The 22,673-nt window shown below is 40.7% G+C and overlaps 1 protein-coding gene across 1 annotated transcript in view; it reads left to right on the forward strand.

The window, feature by feature from the left end:
• NPDC1 (neural proliferation, differentiation and control 1) overlaps nucleotides 1–22,673 on the forward strand; it is a 126,030-nt gene that overhangs the window by 9,219 nt on the left and 94,138 nt on the right. Inside the window, exons 2-3 of the mRNA XM_029613509.1 lie at nucleotides 4,555–4,617; nucleotides 10,099–10,242. Of these exons, the coding sequence (XP_029469369.1) occupies nucleotides 4,555–4,617; nucleotides 10,099–10,242 (207 nt within the window). The remainder of the gene's footprint in view (nucleotides 1–4,554; nucleotides 4,618–10,098; nucleotides 10,243–22,673) is intronic.

A 22,673-nucleotide genomic window follows, 5' to 3' on the forward strand; every position in this document is an offset into this window, starting at 1 on the left:
AACGGCTCTCGCCTGGTTCAAAACCTTCCTTAGTAACAGAGGGTACAAAGTCAAAATAAACAATAAAGAATTCCCCCGCTGCAATTCCCCACTAGGAGTTCCACAAGGCTCCTCTCTCTCCCCTACCCTCTTCAACATCTACTTACTTCCTCTATGCCAGCTGTTAACTAGCCTTCAACTAAAACACTTTCTTTATGCAGATGACGTGCAAATATTGATCCCAATCAAAGAATCAATTACAAAAACTCTCGAATACTGGGAATCCTGTCGACAAGAAATCAACCTCCTCCTCTCCAGTCTAAACCTGATTTTAAATTCAGCGAAAACCGAACTCCTCCTCATTTCCCCAGAAAACAGTAACACTACACAAAATACACCATCAAACATCTTTGTCTCGCAAGCTAGAGACCTAGGAGTCTTAATCGACAACCACTTAAGTTTAAAAACATTCATCAACCGTACCACCAAGGACGGCTTCTACAAACTACAGGTATTGAAAAGAATAAAACCACTTCTTCACTTTCAAGATTTCATAACTGTCCTACAAGCCATAATTTTCTCCAAGATAGACTACTGCAACTCTATCTTGCTAGGTCTCCCTTCTTCTTCCATAAAACCACTCCAGATGCTGCAAAACGCTACCGCCAGGATTTTAACAAACACCAGAAGAAGAGATCACATCTCCCTCATTCTCAAAAAATTACACTGGCTCCCAATTCACTTCAGAATCCTCCACAAGTCCATCACCATCATCCATAAAACCATCTACTCTCAAGCCCCTCTCAGCCTTCAAATCCCGCTCAAACTACACTCCTCATCCAGACCAATCAGAGAAGCATACAGAGGATCCCTACACTTTCCACAAACAAAAGTTACACACCATCAAACATTCAGAGAACGGGCTTTTTCCACTGCCGGACCATCTTTATGGAATGCCATCCCCCCTGACCTCAGACAGGAACCTTGCTTACCAACATTCAGAAAAAGGCTAAAGACATGGTTTTTCAGGCAAGCCTTTCCTGATCACAACTGACCCTCCTAACTTTCTCACCTGACAGACTACAACCACTTGTAAATTTCCCGTCAACACTATGTAAATAAGTTATTCCTCTCATTGTTACTGCCTAAATTATTCCTTCTACTCTTCTTCTTCTCCTAGTTCCAACTTCCCTTGTTTTATTGTAACTTACTTCCTTGCCTCTCTACACCTGTTTATCGTTCAAAGTTATCACTCCCCCTGTTTTCTGTAAACCAGCATGATGTGATTTTATCATGAATGCCGGTATAAAAAAAGCTTTAAATAAAAATAAATAAATGTAAAAAATTAAAATATGTAAAATATTCTTGCAGCTTGTTATTGAGGAGGTTTTGTAGTCTTATTTTGATGTATTGGTTCATTGTTTTGCTGAAATATTTCATTATATTATAAATTGATTTTTCAATAAACATTCTTTCAAAATTAAAAAATATATATTTTGACAGCTGTACCACTCTAATGTGAATGGGATCAAATATAACAGTGGTTCTCAATTAGGGGAACAACCCCCGTCCCGCCAGATGGGTGTGGGCTAGCTCATGTGGACTCAATATATTTGATTGGACATAACCTTAATTCCAGTACATTGTACTACAATATTTTTAAAGCTAATTTTGCTTTGTGTGTGTGTGTGTGTGTGTTGGGGGGGGGGGGAGGAATAAAAGTATTAAGAGGAAGAAAAAGATCATTTAGGTCTAAAACATTTGTAAAATATTGCAATAGAACAAGGCACTCCAGGTTAAATATAAATGTAAACTCCCCCACTTCATTTAGATCCCATGGTAGCTGCCTTCCATTTATGATGATTGCATTTCACTTTTCTAAGGACTCAGACTGTGCGTATTTATCAGGCAATCGAACCCAATATTGCTGGAATTGCCTCTTGAACCAAACAGTGCACACCAAGGAGACACCTTGCTGTCTTCTGCTCCAGTTGCTTTCAGTGTTGGGGCCTCCCATACTGCATCTGCTTAATGGAGCACTTAGATGGGTATAGGCTACTGATAGTGAATGCCTGATGGCAAGTTAATGGTCTGAGATATGAAAACAATATTCAGGTAATGTGTCACTAATCAGGTTCCTGGGCTGCTATTAACAGAAATATTTGCATAGGTAGATATTTCATTTATTTTTAGATTGTGCTTGTTGTTTTCATCAACCTGTAAACACTTAGCTGAACTCATTCCAGAAGGAACCCCTGTGCCACCTTGCATTTAAGGTTTGGTTTTAGTAGATCACCTTGTATAGTGGGTTAAGTTGTGTCTCTAGTAAATGTATCTAGAATTTTACCCCCTAAAACAGCCATGTCTTAAATCCATAAAGTTGTTAGTTTTTCCTGGGGTAAAGGATATTTTTCATTATTTCTTTCCCCTCTGGGTAAATATTTTAATTTAAAGGATTTACATTTTCCAGATCAGTCATGCTGATGCTGCAGTATGAATTTCTGTGTTCCTGCCCAGGTGTGTTTGCAGTATTCCCCTTCCCAGTCTTCTCATTCTTGCCGTTAATCCAGTACATGCCCCCATTCTCTTTTTATAGGCTAACACATTTTAATAAAATTTTCTTTGAGAGGTGTATCAGCAGTAATAAATTACATTCTCAAAAATGACTTTTCAAGTATCTATAGATAAATAAATTCCATAGAGGAAGTTGGCAGAAGAGGACCACTTGGTTCACTTAGTCTGCCCATTTGTATCTGCCTACTGTGCTGCCACAGATCTTAATCAGTGGCCTTCTATCTCACTTAGCCACTCTTTGTGTCTCTCCCATGCACGCATGAATTCTGCTAGCGTTTTGGTTCCTGTAATCTCAGCTGAAAGTCTGGACCATGTGTTGTCCACTTTCTCAGTGATAAAGTATCTCCTCAAATTTCATGTGAGTTTCTCTTCCTTGAGTTTCATATGATGACCACTTGTTCTTGAGATTTTCAGCCTCTGGAAAATGCTTCCTTCTGGTATTTTATTGAAACCGATAGATTTTTGAATGTTTGTATCTTATCTCCCCTTTCCCTTCTGTCTTCTAGAGAATGCATCTTTAACTCCTTGAGTTTCTCTGTGTATGACTTATAGTGCAGTCCATGTGCCATATTGGTGGTCCTCCTTTGAAATGCTTTTACTTTATCAGTCTCCTTTTGTAGATATAATCTCCAGGACTGAACACAGTTCTCAAGGTGGGATCTCATCAGATATCTGTAGAGAGATGATAATATATCTCTGTTTTTACTGGTGATACCTGCCTTTGGCTCTGATGTACTAAAAGGCTTTTCCCTTTTCATAACTGGGAAAAATGCTTAAGTACATCTGGCTCTTTATGCGTCCAAACTATTTTATTACACTGTTTTCTTTGAAATCATTGGAGCTGATGACCCCAGGTCTGTTGTGTTTTCTGGTGACAGCTAGTTCTTCAACTCCAAAAATATATTTGGCCTTTGGATTTCTGCATCCCAAATACGTGATTTTGTATTATATTGGATTAAAGCATTGTTAACCTTATCCCATAACTTTTTAATTTCCTAAGAAGTCTCTCATGAGGGACTTTGTCAAATGCTTTAGGGAAATCCAGATACACTATATCAGCTGGCTCACCCTTAAGCTGCCACCTTTGCCTACCATTGATATTGAAGTAACAGATCTTTAGTATTCTGCTTCCTTCATGTCCCATCCTTTTGGAGTTGTACTACATTTGCTCTTCTCCGGTCTGTTGGAACCTCTCCTGTTTCAAGTGATATTGAACAGAGCTATGAGAAGTGCAGTTTGCACATCTTTTAACTCCTTCAGTATCTTGGGATGTATCCCCATTGGGTTCTGTAATCTTGTTTACTATCTTATGTGCTAGTACATTTAATATTACCTCCTTGGTAAATTTATTTACTTATTTGAATGTTTTGTAAACCACCTATCCAAAAATCTAGGCAGCTATAAGCATTACATATATATATAATAAGAAAACTCCCCACATTACGACAGAAGACACATTACGACAGAAGACAACATATAGTGACAAGGAGCAAAACGCAGGTCAACAAGACAAGGCAGAACTAATCACTTTTCAAAGGAGTACCAAAACTTCAGAGAAAAAGCACACACATTAATCTGGGGCAGAGTCAGGCAAAGGCATAGGTGAACAGGTGAGTCTTCAGTAGTTTGCGAAAACTAAGAGAGTCATTTTCAGCCCTGATCTCATCCGGGAGGCTGTTCCACAACATTGGGCCAGCACTGACTCCACTGTCCCTGATAGCTTTCCTTAGACCCATTACCTCCTTCTAATATGAATGCCATGCAAATATGTTTAATATATCTCTTTTCTTCTGATTCCTCTCTTCATTGTCCATCCTTCCCTTTAATTCTTAATATATATAAAAAAACTACAGAACATAGTTAGCTTTCAGGGTATACCAATCAAGAGAAAGATTGCTAAGATTAATCTGTTTGCAGACGATATGATGCTATTTATAGGAGACCCTACAACAAGCCTATTTGTAATTATAGACACTGTACAGATTTATGGCTCTTTTTCAGGATTAAAGATCAACTATGACAAATCAGAGAGCTTCCCATTGGATCCCACTTTACAGGCCAGATGTGAGGGTCCTTTTCCACTGAAATGGAATTCAGTTACTATAAAATATCTAGGAATATGGATCTCTTATTCTCTAGGAGACATGTATAAACGCAATGTTGTAGATAATCTGCAAAAGGTGCAGGCAATGCTTACTAGATGGGTTTTATTTGCGTTATCTGTTATGGGGCAATGTACGGTCATCAGAATGATAGTGCTACCTAAAGTGCTGTACTGCTTCCTATTTGGGTTAAAGAGAAAGAGATTAGAATGTATTGATCAATAATCTCTGCTTTTATTTGGAGTAATAAATGCACGTGGATTAAGCTTGACACATTAATGAGTGATAAAAAAAAATGAGGGGATTGTCAGTACCGGATCTAAGATTGTACAATGTTGTGTGCCTCTTAAGATACGTACAGGATTGGGTCTCACTGTATAACAAATGCGAGGATTTGCTGGAATATTGGGTCCTGCTTTTCAAGACAGAATACTCAATCTTCTTTAAAACATTGGTGCATAGACTGCATTGTAACCCATTTTGGATCTCAGCTTTTGGAAGAGCATGGAAATGGTGGCAAAAAGGGGGGGGGGAGTTTTACTGACTCACTGTTTTTGCAATTCAACGGTAACAAGGATTTTGAGGTGGGACTTACTACATCAGTGTTCCACTCTTGGGAGCAGAAGGGACTTTGTCTTGGACAGCTGGTGGACACTGTTGTGGGGAGTTTATATTCAGTTCAACAATTATGGGAAAAATATGAAGTATCAATTAGGGATTTTTTTTTTTTTTTTTCATATTTACAGGTAAGACTCTACAGCTTATGGGGATCTGGCCACCATTTCCTTTTCGGAGGATGAGACTTTTTTGGAGACCAGCCCTAGATTTAATAAATCCGAATTTGGATATTACTGTTCAAAAAACAATTAGATCAATACCATGTGGCTAAGCTGGTGAATAAGTTGAAACAAGACCTGGGACCAGATTTAGAGGAGATGGATATTATGCAAGCTTTTTGGCTTTTTATCATCATATCCTCCTTGCTAATCTAAGAGAGATCCAGTATAAGATATTACAGGAACTGTTCTATAATGAGGTAAGGTGAGGCGTCCGCCTCAGGCCCAAGAATTTGAGGCAGCAAAATTGGTCCCTGAAACCTTCCTGTCTTCATTCAGGCCAACAACTGCGCCAGCAGGAAAACCTGCAGTGCTGGCTGCGTGGAGCAGTGACATGTTGGCGAAGTTCTTACTTCCCGCCAGTACAAACAAAGTCCCATGGCAACCTAGAACTGTGACGTGCTCATGGGGTTCCCACTCCCCACTAGCAAAAGGAAGGTTCCGGGGGTAAGGAACTGTGATATGCTGGCGGGGTTCCCATTCCTCGCCAGCAAAAGGACAATTAAGCAGCCAAAGAAGAGTCCCTGCAGCCGTCAGCGTTTTCCCTGCAGCAGAAAAGAGCCTGTGGTGTCTTTGTGTGTGCGTGAGTACCTCCATATGTGTGTGTCTGAGAGAGTGCCTGCACACGTGTATGCGTGAGTACCTCCGTGTGTGTGTGTGCGCGCGAGTACCTCCATATGTGTGTGTCTATGAGAGAGTGCCTGCACACATATGTGCGTGAGTACCACCATGTGTATATGTGCGTGAGTACCACCATGTGTATGTGTGCGTGAGTACCACCATGTGTGTGTGTGAATACCTCCATGTGTGTGTGTCTATGAGAGTGCCTGTACACGTGTGTGCGTGAGTACCTCCGTGTGTGTGCGTACCTCCATGTGTGTGTGTGCGCGAGTACCTCCATATGTGTGTGTCTGAGAGTGCCTGCACACGTGTGTGCGTGAGTACCTCCGTGTGTATGTGTGTGTGAGTACCTCCATGTGTGTGTCTATGAGAGTGCCTGCACACGTGTGTGCGTGAGTACCTCCGTGTGTGTGTGCGCACGAGTACCTCATATGTGTGTGTCTGAGAGAGTGCCTGCACACGTGTGTGCGTGAGTACCTCCATATATGTGTATCTATGAGAGAGTGCCTGCACACGTGTGTGCGTGAGTACCTCCATATATGTGTATCTATGAGAGAGTGCCTGCACACGTGTGTGCGTGAGTACCTCCATGATGTGTGTGTGTGTGTGAGTACCTCCATATGTGTGTGTGTATGAGAGAGTGCCTGCGCACATGTGTATGTGTGAGAGTTCCTTTATATATGTGTGTGAGAGAAGTTAAAGTTTGTGCGCCCTCCTCCAATCTACGACAGTCTCAGGAGGACTGGAAACCTAAAATTCCCAGGTATGGAGAGTGGGAGATTTTTTTTTTTAATCCCTGTTAGTTTAAATTATTGGATTGTGATGTGTCTGCTGTTTTGAAATATTTGATTTGACATTCTTTTTATTGGTAAGTTTAATGTTTTATATTTCTTGATTGTATTACAGAGTTTGGCTTCTTGTGATTTCCAGTTCAGTTTTTGTCTGCATATTTCAATTTATATTTTATGATCTCTTTATTCTGTATTCAGTGAGAGTCTATCTGTGTTTTGCTTGTGTGACTGAGGCTTTAGATATTCTGCTAGTATGTAGTTTCTGTGAGACATTTACAACAACCTGGCTTTAATCTGTTTTCCTAATAGGAGGTGTATTGGTGTTTAGGGCCTGATGGAATATTTGCAGTATGGCTTTTTCATAGGTTGAGTGCTGGCAGTTATGATATGAAAGGCTTACTATATTGGAATTGTAGTTCAGTTTATTCCTGGCTTTCTGTAGGCCAAATCTTTACCATATGCTTAATACCATATGGGATCTAGTAAACTGCTTTGATTACTATGAGAAAGGTAGTTTATTAAGTCTATTAAACTATTATTATTGAAAGTGTGGGTTTTTTTTGCAATATATACCTATATAATATATATGTTGTTGTAAGTGATATTTTTACTTCAGAAGATTGTACTTTGAATGTCCCTTTTCCATGCAATCTGCCTTTTTAGGTTAGGGAAGTGGTTAATAAATTTTAAAGTGGAAAAGAATGCATAAGTTTTAATTGTGTGAAGAGGAGAGGGAGGGGGAATGAAAAGCTATAAGTTTTGTCTAGGGCCTCTAATACCCTTGCATTGGCCCCAAGAGAGTGTGCCACACACACACACAGACTCCCACCATTCACATCCCCAGGGAGCAGATCTTCGAGAAGGGTGGAAGGTAGGTGATAAGGAATGGAGGCGTAGCCTAGTGGTTAGAGCAGCAGGCTGTGAACAAGGGAAGCCAGGGTTCAAATCCTATTGCCATTCCTTGTGACCTTGGGCAAGTCACTTCACCCTCCATTGCCTCTCCCCCTGCCCTGGTCCTCTTGGTGATTTCACCTGTGCCGTGCCATTTCTTCCCTCACCTCAGGCAGCAAATTGCCTTGAGCCTCTCCTGAGGTATTATAGTGGTACTATTTAACTAGAACTAAAGGTGTTCAAATGCATTTCTGGGAATTCGATAAATGTTTGAAATGTAATCACCTCAGTGGAAGTTTTAGTCGCATGTTTACAGACTGTCACAAAATACAACATTTCTGGAGAGGAAACATGGAAAACCAAAAGCGTGTCTCTGCATTTGTTTGACAAAGATGTTATATTACTGAAAGGAGGAAGGAGGCTTATAGCAGTTTCACTCACACTAGCAAAGAAAATGATTCTTGCTAAGTGGCATAATGAGGAGCTCCCTGTCTTTAATGATTGGAAGTTAGCAATGAAAGAATTTGCATCATTAGAACTGGCACGTAGGCGAGAATTGCAGGGCAATTGAGCATTATTACATCTTAGCGAATATTTTTGTCTTTGGGATGCTGCGTTTAACGTGAATTAAGGGATATTACTACCTATATCAAGATTGATTCTCTAAATAATAAGTAATTCTCGCATGGTGGTTGGTAGCGGGAGGATGTGTGTGGACTGAATGGGATGGATAAAGTATGATTGTGTGAGGAACTGGAACACTGGGGGAAGGAGTTGTAACAAAAAGAAAAAAAGGTAGTGCTACATGAGTACACATAGCTGATGTATTATCACTCTGTACCGTTTTGTTAGTTGAGCTACATAATATGAGTTTGCAACTTGTGGTTTTCTCACTTGCTAATAAAAATTATTTAAATAGAATGTTATTGAATTAAAGAAAATGCACTGCACTACTTCCTAAAATACATTTGTTCCTTATGCATACCACGCACATTTGAAATAGCAAGTTGACATATGTGTTCCATGTTTCCATTCCAATTTTCCCCCTGAAAGAGATCTTACAGTGGTTACAATTTAATATTGCAAATCCCCACAACTTTCATACCCTCCCCACCCTACTCCTCTCCCCCCATCTGACCCTAATCTTGTAAGTGTGTGAAAGTCTATCTCAGGGTTACTCCATTATAACATCTGTACAACAAGTTAAATTAGACAAACCAGAGTAATGTATTTATCCCAGCCTTCTCTCAGGGATAATTTACAATTTCACTTCTTGTTTTGGGGAAAGATTTTGAATAAAAACTGTTATGTATCATATATTTTCTTTTCAGGGGGTACTTGGTGGTAATGGGTACTGGCACCTTTTTCCTTCACCTGCTTGATTTGTTCTATGGTCCCTAAAAAAAAATAAAAATTTGCATCTGTAGTTGAGTACCTTCACCTTTTTTCTCAGAAAGATAGCACTGGTGGGGGTGGAAGGGGAATAGAACAAGGAGCTAAGAGAAACAGATAAGAATGAGAGAAAAAATGTGTGAGGCTTGCTGGGCAGACTGGATGGGCCATTCGGTCTTCTTCTGCCGTCATTTCTATGTTTCTATGTTTCTATGATAGATCTATAGATAGAAATATAGATAGATATAATATCTTGGTAACACTGCTGGTTTAATGCACCCATTAGAGAGAGTCAATCTTGTCAGAGACTTAGCCTTTAACACAGTTGCATAACTTGCGGCAGGGATGAGAGATAAGTAGAGAATGTAAACCTTTGTATTGCAAGGAGGAACATCTCTGTTGCCATGCCATTGTTCAGAATTGTGATGCAAAAGATTGATGTGATTAGGTTAATCAAGATTTCCAAAAGTAGAACTAATAGTGTTCAGCAATATCAGTAACACATGCCTTGCTCTCCAGCAAGGAAATGAAGAATTCAAATGGCCCACACCAATTAATTATATAAAAGTAACTGTTGCATGCTAGGTAGGTTGTAAAACCTCTTTAATGTGCCTCCATCTTGCAGTGTTCCATTGCCAGTTAATCCTTACCTACTCTGTTTAGGTTGCCTAACCTAAATGCCCATTACAAGGACTATACTTGATATTGGTAATATAGCCGCCTCATTATTGGCATTCAAGCTGAGAATCCTCTGAAATAAGTCACCAGATCACCAGTAGAAGCTGATAACCCAACTCAGATTCAGATCAGCACCACAGAAATGGCAGGATGCATATGGCTGTATCCAATTGCAGAATCACCCAGTTTAAGTTTTTTTTATGCATTTTAATTTCTCCTCTTTGCTTCTCTTAGATGATTCCTGTCCTTCAAAACTTGATTGTACCATAAAGAAGCGTGAGTACTGCCCACCTGGATCGGATACCTGTGGACCATGCCTGAAGGAACTTGTTGAGGATGTACATGGAGAATGCATTCCAAAAACAAGAACCCGTACTGGTAGGTACATACTGTGTCCTGCAATCCTTAAAGATACATGATGTGACCTGCAGCCCTACCATCTTCAACTCTGATCTCAGAAGTGGAGGTGTGGATGTCATTCTTACAGTCCCATATATCAATTTTGGAATCTCTGCTCACGCATGTTTTCTTAATTACTACATTCATACAACAGACATCCCCCTAAAAGAACTTTATGCCTCAACCCTTAATCCTTATTAATCAATCGAACTGCTGATATGATGTAATTACTTAATACATCACTCAAAGAACATCACATATGCATGGAAACATCTATTTTTCTTATTTGTAAATAGAGACCTCATATAATATTGAGGAGGGTTTATATTATAACTCTCATTCTCAAATGTGTGGTCATTTAATGTACTCAGCACTACAAAATAGTCACAGTAACTGCAGGATATTTTGAGCCGCTGCAGGATATTTTGAGCCGCTCCTCGAGCATTTAACCGCTCAGAAAAGACCACACAACGATAAGTGTCTTTTGCTTGTCACTGACTAAAGTGTTAAAAATGTTTAAAAAAAAACTACTGAAAAAGTGAAATAAGCTCATATAAGTCTGTGAAATGGAGGCCAATGATTATAAAAGGAAAATACGGTTATAATATAAACTCTCCTCAATATTATATGAGGCCTCTATTTACAAATAAGAAAAATAGATGTTTCTATGCATATGCGATGTTCAGCCCTTAATCCAGCACACATACAAGTGTCATAATGCAACATTTCAGGAGTTGGATACTGTCATCATTATTATTATTATTATTGTCATCATTATTTGTATGCCAAACAAAGTAGGTGGGAAGCCAAAATCACTGGTATACTTCAGAGACAATAATAGTGACTGGGACAAAACTTGAAAGGGCCACAAGAACTCAAAAAGCTGTTCAAAAAATGTTTTATTCATTCATAGAAATTAACATTTATTTATTATTTATTTATTTTATTATATTTATATACCGACATTCGATCTGAGATATCACATCGGTTTACATTCAGGTACTGTAGGTATTTCCCTATCCCCAGAGAGCTTACAATCTAATTTTTGTACCTGAGGCACTGGAGGGTAAAGTGTCTTGCCCAAGGTCACAAGGAGCGACAGCGGGACTCTTAATGAATTATGTTCACGGACCCCTGACACAGACTGTGTTTCAATTAACTTCATCGGGAGGGACCAGATGTATAAATGGGAATGAAAATAAAAAATATTTTAAGAGTGGGCCAAAAAAATGGCAAAGCAAACAAACGAATGCACCTCAGCAAATAATTAATATAAATCCTTTCAAAAAATAAAATGTAAAAGGTTAAAGAGAAATTCAAAAGGAATTCAAAGGGGACACACATGGAGCACCAACTAAATTACAGCAAGGCTGAGAGCACATGGGTCATGAGGAGCAAAAATGACAAAACACTATTTAAATGACAGAGATAAAGAAGAGGTTCCATAAATATACTTAATATTAAATTTAAAAAAATTAAATAAAACAAAACACTGGAAAAAGACAATCTCAAACATAAACATACATAATATATAGGAGATATCTATCAAAAAAGTAAATATAAAAATACAAGAGGGATACATAAATAGTTAAATACCTCAGTATAATTAGTGCAGGGGCTTATTGGTGAGGTCAGAGCACAGCTTATTGACAGCTGCCCATTGAAGTTATTTGCTGTCAATAAGCTGTGCGCTGAGCTCACCAATAAACCCTTGTACTAATTATACTGAGGTATTTATCTATATATGTATTCCATGAAAATCTATATTTATTTTGGTTATTTCTTCAATATGATATGGGGGATCATACAGTTACACACTAATTCTGTGCCATAATACTTCATGTGTGTACATTGACTAAATGTGTTAGAATTAATGACAAGGAACCCCACTAGCGATTGTGTGCAGCGTCTGAAAACTAGCTTCAGAGAAAATTGCCATGGGTATAACAGAGCATTATATTCAGAATGATTCTCAACTTTTTCCAAACCCCAAAAGGGTGAAGACCAGATTACAGGGCATCATCAAACTGCTCAAAAGTGCAGCTCCTAACTTGGGAGAGCCTGTAAAATGCGACTGCTCACAAAATGGGACCCTTTTTCTTGTTAAAACAAAGTGTAAACCTTTTGAAAATGAATTCTACTCCTTCCGTTGGAGCTGTTTAGATTTTGCAGGAAGCCATATCAAATTTTCCAGTAATGGAATTCAAAAGGGTGTGGGATAAAAGCAGAGGATCCCTAGAGGATGGAAATGAAGAAAGAAGGTAACTTGCATAGGGGGGTAACCTGCACAGAGCGACCACTACTATCTATTCAAAAAAATATCTTGCCGGATAGACTAGATGGACTACTTGGGTCTTTTTCTGCCATCATTTACTATGTTACTGTTACTGGGATCTTCATAGTGTTTGGGTAATTGCCAGGTTCTTGTGGCCTGGTTTTGGCCTCTGTTGGAAACAGGATGCTGGGCTTGATGGACCCTTGGTCTGACCCAGCATGGCAGTTTCTTATGTTCTTATGATTTCCTAGGTCCGCTGCGTAGCCCACCAGATAGATCCAACAAACACACGGGCCCACCTACCTGGCGCTTGGCTGAACAAACCCTGGCGTTTTGAATTTCCTGTCTGTCTGACAGCCCCTGAATTTTCTGGCAAAACTGTTAGCCTGCTAACAACTTAGCCAGATAAGTCAGAGACAAAAGAGGGGTATTCTGGGGTGGAGCAAAATTGCTAGATATTCAGCATTATCCAGCTAACTTTAGGACTTTCTGGTAGCGTCCTAAAGTTAGCCATCTGGCTAATTTTGAGGTTAACCAGTTGTATTCCATGGCACACCTGCACTGCTAAATATCCAGTATAGGTTAATTGGACTTTTTGCAGCTCAGTAGTTGACCTCATATTTGTTTCATCCCCTTCTCCATGCTTTTATAGCTCAGGTGTTCCTGATATTTATTGACAGAGCTAGCACTTTATGAATTTCAAGTCTGCTGCTAAGAATCACTCCTTGAGCACTTTGGAAATATTTATAGTTTTATTATTACCTTATGTTATGTTTTTATTTAGTGGTTTATTGTTTTTATGAATTGTTGTTTATTGGTTTTTAAGTCTGTTAATGTTTGATTTTCATTTATTGCTTTTATGGATTTTAATTTTGTATGTTTCTTGTAACCTGCTTAACACTGTAGTTAAGCGGGCTATATACCGTATTTTTAAATTAAATAAATAAATACATAGAAAAGATTTGTTATATGCATCTTCTGAGGTGAAGTTACTATACCACCAAAGATGCACAAACAGAGCATAGAACTGCCTACAGTGATTTTGTTGAAGTGGTTCAGCCATAGCTGTGGAATGTTGCTAGGCTTCAGTTTGGTGATAGGTCAAATGGGGTTAATTTAAAGGGTTGCAAATGTTCAGTGCTGTACTGCAAAGAATTCAGTGCAATAAAGCAAAAAGCCAAATTATCCGGGCTTGAAAATAATTGAGTTTAGTGTGTCTTAGTGACAGATATTCCCAGTCTTGACAGAGCCTTGTCAAAAGTTGTTCTGATTTTTACTGGCAGAGCTTGTTAAAGCTGAGAGGTAGAAAGGGTATTAGCTGCATCCTCTGCTGGGGAATTCTTCCTCCCTGGCAGAATGGATCAGTTATTGTAGTACGAATCCATTTTTAGGAAAGCTGCTAACTGTGGCTTGATATTTCACTATATCAAAGAAGATCCATTTCCTTCCAGTTTGAGCCCAAAACACAAGAAAGCCATTCCAGATGGTTGCTGCCTCTGATGAACTCTGCGTACTTACATATAAATCACTGTCACTGACAGAGCACTAAACTGATGATCCCAAAGGGATCCCGCTCAATATTTTGGCTCCAGCCTTCCTTGTGTCGTGAGAAATTCTTGCTGCCAGAATGTGCCACATCTTATTTTGTCCTTTAATTATTGCACTCATTGAGGTAAAACTTTGTTTTGCCTATTTTCTCAATGATAAAGCTGACTGCAAAAACCTTAAAAACTTGTATTGTTGTGCTGTAATATGCTCATCATCTTGTGTCTCTCTCACACATATATATTATATATATATATATATACACACACACACATATTTGTGTATACCTTTATAGAAAAAAGCTTTACATTTTTTTCTGTACAAAAAAAAATATGAATCATACAATACAATTTTTCAATATTATTAAATATTTAAGTAACAATGACATAGTGTGTGTAAGTATCTTTGTTGCAAGAGATGCATCATTGTACCCCACCCCGAACAGTGAAGGGTGCGGGGAAAAAAGTCATTTTAAATATTGATTACTGCTTTCTATTTTTATTTTATTTGTTAACTGCCTGCTGATAAATTCAAAGCAGATCCAATTTCTGTTTTCCCCTGAAGTAAGGTTAATACTTGATGTGGAATTTTCTTACTTTTAATGTTATGACCTTTCTCCTGATGTTAATGTAACCCTTACCCGGGGTGTTTAATCCCAAGGGCACACAATCACACTTATAACTTCTGGGGCTCTCCGAGTGGCTGACTTCTTCCCAGCTCGACTCTTCATCCCTTGGGGAGGGGGCGGGATTCTTTCTATGGGGGGAGTCTCTTGTCTATGGCCCAGACAACGAAAGAAACTTTAGTGTGTCCCTTTTGTGTATTTGTAACTCTGGCAACCCCTGGAGGGAGATGCTGTGAATAACCAAACAGGACCTGGTACTGGGTGTTAAATAATAATTTACTGATTGGTTTAAGGCAAAGTCCATCTTTAAATACTTGTGCAGTTACAGATGATGTCTTTACAGATAGTGTTTCACTGTGGGTAGGTGTCCTTTTCTTTCAGCACACTGGTTGAGCTTCCCAAGGTGGTGTAAGTTGTGCACTCAAAGCTCTCCCAGCAGCTTATCTGGGATTTCTAGGTTTGGGGTCCCTTACTAGCATAGTAAAACACCTGCCTTATAGTCCAGCATCTTCCTGAACACCTAGTTCTCTTTCCTGCTTCCAGGTTACTGGACAGTCCTTGCTTCTCCTTGATTCTGTTAAGCAGATCTGAAAGGAAGACTCCTCAGGTTGAAAGGTCTTTGGGGGGGAACCTGCTAATCCAGCCTGGCTCCCAGTGAAGAGGGGTGGCTTAAACCTCTTCACAACAAAAAAAAAGTGTATTTTCTTTCTTGAAAAAATAGGATACATTTTGGCCATCAAAAATATTACTCAGAAAGATCTGTCACCGGTCTCACCCACCTTCAGGCTTATGCAGTATTGGTGCGTGTTAAGTGGGGCTCATGATTGAGCACCCGCTCTCTTAAAATGCGTTGATCTACCTCTCCCCGGAACCCGATTTTATATTCTAAGTTAGCTGCTGTGGTAAAAAGGAGGCGCTAAGGGAAATTGTACTTCCCTAGTGCCCTCTCAGCATCGGGTGTCCAGGGGAGGTGGCTATCAGCGGGTTAGGAAACGAATGCTCAATACGAGCATCCATTTTCTCTCACTACTGGCACAATATACATGGCTGGACCGTGTATATTGGGTGCCCCCCCCATTTTTTTTTTTTCACGAACTGTTTTTCTTTAACAATACTAGTAGGAGGGATCACAGAAAGCAGGAATTTTGGGTTTTTACAATGCACCCTTGTGTGCAGTAGACCTTTATGCCAGCCCTAGGCTGGCGTAAAATTTGGTGTGTTTCAAGGGTGCATTGACTGCATGGGAAATTTTTTTGCATCGTGAGGATTAGCTAATAGCCTTATCTACATGTACTTTACGTGTGATGAGCACTATTAGCGACATGCGTTTTGGACGCGCGTCCAATTGTGTGTTGATGCAGTCACAGGCCACACTGTCTCAGTATCCCCTTGCTTCTGTATTGCAGGATTTTCTAAATGGTAGGCTCTAGGGATTCCTTTACATTCTAGGACACCTCTAGGTACTTGAAATCCAGTGGCTCTGCTGCACTGCAAGACAGTCTCTTCTCTGCACGAGTACCATGTGGGTACAAGATCCTTTTTGCCCTGGATGTGTAAAACCAGGTTAACACTAACTGGAGAAGTTAGATTAGGGGTAGATTTTATAACGTGCGTGAGGTTCCCGATGAGCACATATGGACACACTGATTTTATAACATGCATGCACCGGCACACGCATGTTATAACCCGTCAAATTTAATTATTTGCAACCCCCACCCTCCTGACCCCCCAAGACTTGCCCGCCCGACCCCTCAAGACTTAAAAAATGGCGCAGGCCATCCATTGCTCCTACATATGACAGGGGCTGACCAACGGCACCGATAGCCTCAATCACACGGTAAGGGCAAAGGGCCATCGGCACCATTTTGATTAGTGGCAGCTGACGGCCTGAGAGGGGGAGATCACTCCCGAGACCCCGCTGGACCACCAGGGACTTTCGATAAGTCTTGGGGAGGAGGTCGGGCAAGTCTTGGGGGGTCGGGAGGGTGGAGGGTTGCAATTAATTAAATTTGAAGGTATGGGGAGGGTTTAGGGTTTTGTTTTGTTTTTTTTTAATGTGCCCTTTCTCCCCTCCCGAAACGCAACAAAATAGGAAATATCGTCTCTATTTCCTATTTCGGTGCAAACGAAAGCACATCCCTAGTAACTGCTATTAATCAAATTGACTTAGGGAATAGCCACTGCTATTACTGGCATAGATAGCATGGGATATACTTAGTTTTTGGGTAATTGCCAGGTACTTGTAACCTGGATTGGCCATTGTTGGAAACAGGATACTGGGCTTGATGGACCCTTGGTCTCACCCAGTATGGCAATTTCTTATGTTCTTAAGTTCTTAATATATAAGGGCATGCAGTTTGATTTGACCATGATCACTGTTCATTTACTGAGAGTAAATCACTGCTGCACACATATTTGTTTGATATATACCCATATATATATGGTAGTATACAAATGCATTGTATATATATATTGGATGGAGTACTTGGCAGATTGTCTATGAACAAGTTATTTATGACCTGAGAGCTTGCAATTGACAGAATGAATGGAGGCAAAAGTGAGTTATAAAGGAAGAAAGTAATGCATCCACTGGAACTGTGAATACTGCTGATTTCATGTCTTTTTTCTGTTTTCTGCTGGGCCAGCAGTCTTTCAAATTTGCAGTAAGTTTCTCAAATGATCAAACGAGGCTGAAGATGCTGTTTTCTTCTCATTAAATTGTTTCTTTGAACAGAATAAAGTGTTTTGTGTAAAAACAAACAAAAAAATTTAATTGGAGCATATTGTCTGGGACTCTTGTTTGTGATTACTGTTGAATAGATGTTTGTAGAGAGGTGCAGAGAATCTCCTGTTTTATAAACCATTGGTTCTCAAATTTTTTTTTTCTGTTGAGACACAGCTGATAGATAATCCTCACATGTATGACACATTTAATGTATGACAATCATGGGACAAATGTAAACATATACAGTTAGCTGGATAACTTGTCCTGTATATTCAGCGGGTTAAACATTCCGCTGAATATACTTGTTTAAAGTTAGCCAGCTACACATAGCCGGATAACTTTAACCCTAACCGCCCATTGGTTAAATATGACTGGTTAGGTCTAAAGTTATCCGGTCTTATGTGACCGGATAACTAGCTACTTATGCGCATATCTTCAGAGATATACGGGTAAGTAGTGCACCTAAAAAATAATATCATAGCAGCAAGCTGAGGGCCTCCCAGTCCCATGCCCACCTCCCCCCCCCCCCCCCCCCTCCCCGCTTACACAGAAACCTGGCTGCTAAGTACAAAAGAGCATTTAAAGTTAAGACAGCCTCCAGGCCTCCTCTCTCCCTCCTTGCTAAAGAAGCTTTAATATTACCCCTTCTGCTCCCCCTCCCCAAACATCCACTCACCCCCTCCAGGCAAAAACCCTCCCACCCACCCATTATCTTGAAAATCCGTCCCTTTGTCCACGCCGGATCGCTGTGCTATGCAAACCCGGCTGCTTCCGGCATTACTTAGGTATTAACTCTGGAAGCACTCTTTACACTGCTTTATTAACCACACTAACTGATCTCCCTGCTGTCTGCATTGAACATGAATAGATAACTGACTCCTTTACATGCCATTTGCATCCACTCACACAAAACCTGCTGCTGGTTTCTAAGCGGGTTTGTGTGTGTTTTTTTTCTATGCTGAACACGTTATTATATAAATTCATAAGATCAGCATGGAAAACCACACGCAATTACGTGCTCAAATACCCGTGGCAGGTTTTATGCAGCTTATTTCGTTGGCCCCTTGCTCTGCATCCATAGGAACCCTCAACCCCCTCAACAATGGGTACAGAGCAGAACTAGGATATCGTCCTGTACAAGCCGCCATACAAAAAAGATATTCTGGTTTCATCTCAGTAACAGCAACACAAACTCCCTTTACTAACAGGCGCATTGTAAAATAATACGAAACATGGAAAAAAAAACACGGCACTACGTGGCAAACCTGCCATACCATAGCAGCACTAACACCATGGACTCAAAACAGCAAAACCCTACAAGTGCATGTCCTATTGAGAAAACACAATAATACTGATACAAATCCTGACATGTTAGTAAAACACTTTACTTCAGTCGCACTCACAGCACCCAGCAGACCAACCTTCACCAAACGCACATTCCCAGAACTGCCACCCACTCTTTCCCACCCCTTCCTGTCTAACATCCCCCACACTCCTTTTCTCTGCCACCCCTCCCTGCCCAGCAGACTCCTAACCCCCTCTCTCCCCGTGCCTCTTTGCAAAGCAGCATTCTGAACCCTTCTCTTCTACAATATTCCTTGTCTAGCAGCACCCACATCCCATCTCCCCCACTCCTCCCTGCCTAACAATGCCTACGCTCTGTCTCTCTTTCCACCCCTCCCTAACAGCACCCACAACCCTTCTTTCCCCACCCCTCCATGCCCAGCCGCCTACGAAGGCCTTCTCTTTCTCCCACCCAGAAAATTTCTGATCACCTTTCTCCTCCACACTCCCCTGCCTAGCAGCAGTCACACCCTCTCCCCCCCCCCCACCCCTCCCTGCCTAGCAGCACCCACACTCCTCCTTACCCCTCCCTGCCTAGCATCAACCAGATTTCCCCCTTCTCCTGGGTCTAGCTAGCAGAAAATCCTTCAGTTCTGTCCAGAATCTTCCCTCCTTCCTTACCGACTGCAGATGACCGCAAGAGGTTTTGGGGAGAAGAGGCAGAAGTAGATCTATGTGTGTAGAGGACATGCCATTCTCCCTTATGCTTTCTTCACTACCACCCCCCAAGGCCTGAAAGTGACAGAGGCAGCAGAAGCATAACAGCATCACTTCCAGGCCTGGTGGGCAAGATAAAATTATGTCCTACCAGGCCCAAAAGAGCAGGAGTTTGCAATGTCTTGCTCTGATCCAGGTGAAGGGGGGGACCGGTCTCTCACTGTATGAACCGTGGATCAAGTAAAGCCGTATGAAGCAGTGGAGACACCATATTCGCTGGTATAGGACAAGTGAAGCAACATCCCCCGACAAAAGACATCGTCTCAAAACGTGGCCTTGTTGGGAGGGCAGTAAGACCGTGCATAATTAATCATTTTTTGATGCCACAGATTTACAAACATAACTGTTGATTTTATCACATGAAAAGTTTGGATTTACAAAAACATTGTATATATGGAAGTATTTCATATTTCATGCAGCATACATTCAAAAATTGCTTTTAAATTGCTGTGAAAAAAATTTCAAAAATATTAAATCTTGGAAAGGAGGTTGGCGATTAATGATTATAGATATACAACGACTCTGATCACCCGGAGGGTATCAGTGTTAGTCCAATATGAAACCACCAACTCTTTCTAAAAAAAAAAAAAAAAAAAAGGTTTTTGAGATAGTAATATGTTGACCTTTGTCCATTTTGGTAAAGTTTTAAGAGGGTGTCAGTTGTGGATTTAGTTGTTTTTGGAGTCACACCTTCCAGTGGAGAGTTTTTGTTTTGGTGTATATCATTTTGTAGTGTGGCAGCAATGATGTTAGGATTGTCCAGTACATTGAAGGTATGTCATACTTACCTTGCCTCTTTTGGGGAGTGGGAATGGCCCTTTTCTTTTCAGCATAGCATCTTCCAAGTGATGAGTTTACAAGGACAGTTTTGGAAGGAAGCTAAGCACCTGGCCTAGGCATCTCAGTTTTAGGAACCTAAAGTTCAGCAAAATTTGAGATGAAATCAGGTGCTTAATTTTAGGCCTGCTATTCAGTGAAATAAATCTAGATGCTTAATAGGGGTGAGTAGATTAAAAAAAAATGTTTTGGATCATTCATTCAGGTTCCTCTCAAACAAAAAAAAAGTTCATTCATGTCCTTAGCTTTTTCATTTTACATTATAGTCAATAGGTAAGGCAAATCATAGGTCGGATTGACTTCAATATGAAAGAAAAAAATGGGCCTAGGCCCAGGCCCAGATCCCATCACCAAGGCCTAGGCCTAAGTCCCATTGCCTAGGCCCAGGCCTAAGACTAGATTCCGTCAATAAGACCTGGGTCTAGGCCTGCCCAGCCCGAGGTTGGGTCCCGTCACCTAGTTCCATGACCGATTCTGGGTCCCCTCGCCAAACTCAGGATAAGGCCTTCTGCCATCTTCAATTGAATAAAAATGACATTGTCCACCCAAAGGACGTGCTGCAGTGACACTTGCAGCGCCTTCCAAATGGACGAAATCATTTTCATGTACAGCCGTACATTTCAACAGCCATACATAATAATGGTGCCGTCCGGTTGGGAGGAAGGTGCTACAGTGACGTCACTGCGGCACATCCTTTGGTGAGCGGCATCTTATTTATTTTTTGGAAGAAGAAAGAATATGGTGAAAGGCCTGGCCCTAAACATTGCCCTGGACCTCATTCGGGTCAGGCTTAGGTTCAAGCCCAGGCTTCGGACCCAGTCTCAGGCCTGAGTCTGTGTGACGAGACTTCGCTGGGCCACAGCATCAGGCCTGGGACTAAGCCTGTGTCTTGGGACTTGGCCTCAGCAAACAAATCCAGTCATGAGCTGAGCCCCGCCATCGTGCCTGTTCCTAGAGCTGGGCCTTGGTGACGGGCCCCAGCATCTGGCCTAGGCCTTAATGACAGGCCCCAGTGCTGTTCCTAGTCCTTGGCCTCTCATTTTTTTTAATCAAATACAAAAAAAAAGAAAGTTTTTAAATATTTTCATCGGAGGCTATTTTCACTTCGTTTCATTCGGAACTAACCAAAAATGGCCTCATTCATCATGTTTTACTCATTTGTTTAAAACAAATGTACATCCCTAGTACATAAGTTAGGCACCAAGCACTGAAAAATCTGTATTGCACACCTCATTTTCCCCCTCAAGTCCTTGTCCACTTTTCAGATTCCTAAATTTAGGTGCTCATCACTAGACCGTTTTCAAAGAGGCAAAATTAGGCTCATCTTATTTTAGGCCAGGATGATATGTAACATACGGTACAAGTACCCGCTATTCTAACTCTGAGTTCCAACAGTTCAAGGATTCTGTGGAAGAGATAACCTCTGCCCAGCTGAGCTTGACCCAGGAAACCCTGCTCATAACTAATAACAGATTTTTGACAGGCCTGGTTCATTGACAGCAAATCCTGCAAAATGCTCTCAGTTCATAAATAATTGTTAAAAAGTACATTATTTTGATGGGGGCCGGTGTGAACTGAGAATTGCAATAACAATTAATGAATCTTACCTCATTGGTATTTAGTTAGTGTTTTTCCTGAGCCGTGCTGGGTTCTCTGTAATTGAATTACAAGAGTCCTGATGAGGAGCTCTTGAGACTGGGAAATGAAGCAGAAGGCTTTACATATCTTTTGCACACTCCTAGCAAAAGCCTGAATGGGAACCTTTGGGCAACTCAGTTGTCTGGCTAAATCAAGACCGCACTGCAGCACACCAGAAACCGTGCCCCTATCCCCAGCAATGGCTTAAGCCTTGTCAAGGGAAATAGATAAAGCAGGAGAGGAAAGGCTACGTACAGATACAGTGTGTGCAAAAGCAAAAATAAATTCATGAATTTATAATAATAATAATAATGACTCCTTATGCATCTGGGTGTCTGATGAGATGGTATTAATCGGTACATGAGTCATTAAACGGGTTTTGCTGTTGTGGCCAAAATGAATATTGGATGATTTCTAGTTTTGCTACCAGGCTCGCTCGCTAACAGCTTTGATCTTCATGTCTCTAGCTTTTAGAACTCCGTTCTGAGATTGTTGTTTCACGTTGATGCTTTATTAATATAATCATGGCAGATTCATGCCCTGTCTTACGCAGACAGCTTCCACTAAGTTTGAGAACAGATGGCCTGTACAATTGTAGCTCTGAAATCGGATCTCCAATATGTTTTGTGTATTAGACGGTGTTTTATGACCTTTCCTCATGTAGGAGGATTACAGAGCACAAAATTAATGGGAAACCTGACCAG

Source organism: Rhinatrema bivittatum, chromosome 8 (assembly GCF_901001135.1).
Source record: "Rhinatrema bivittatum chromosome 8, aRhiBiv1.1, whole genome shotgun sequence".
NCBI lineage: Eukaryota > Metazoa > Chordata > Amphibia > Gymnophiona > Rhinatrematidae > Rhinatrema > Rhinatrema bivittatum.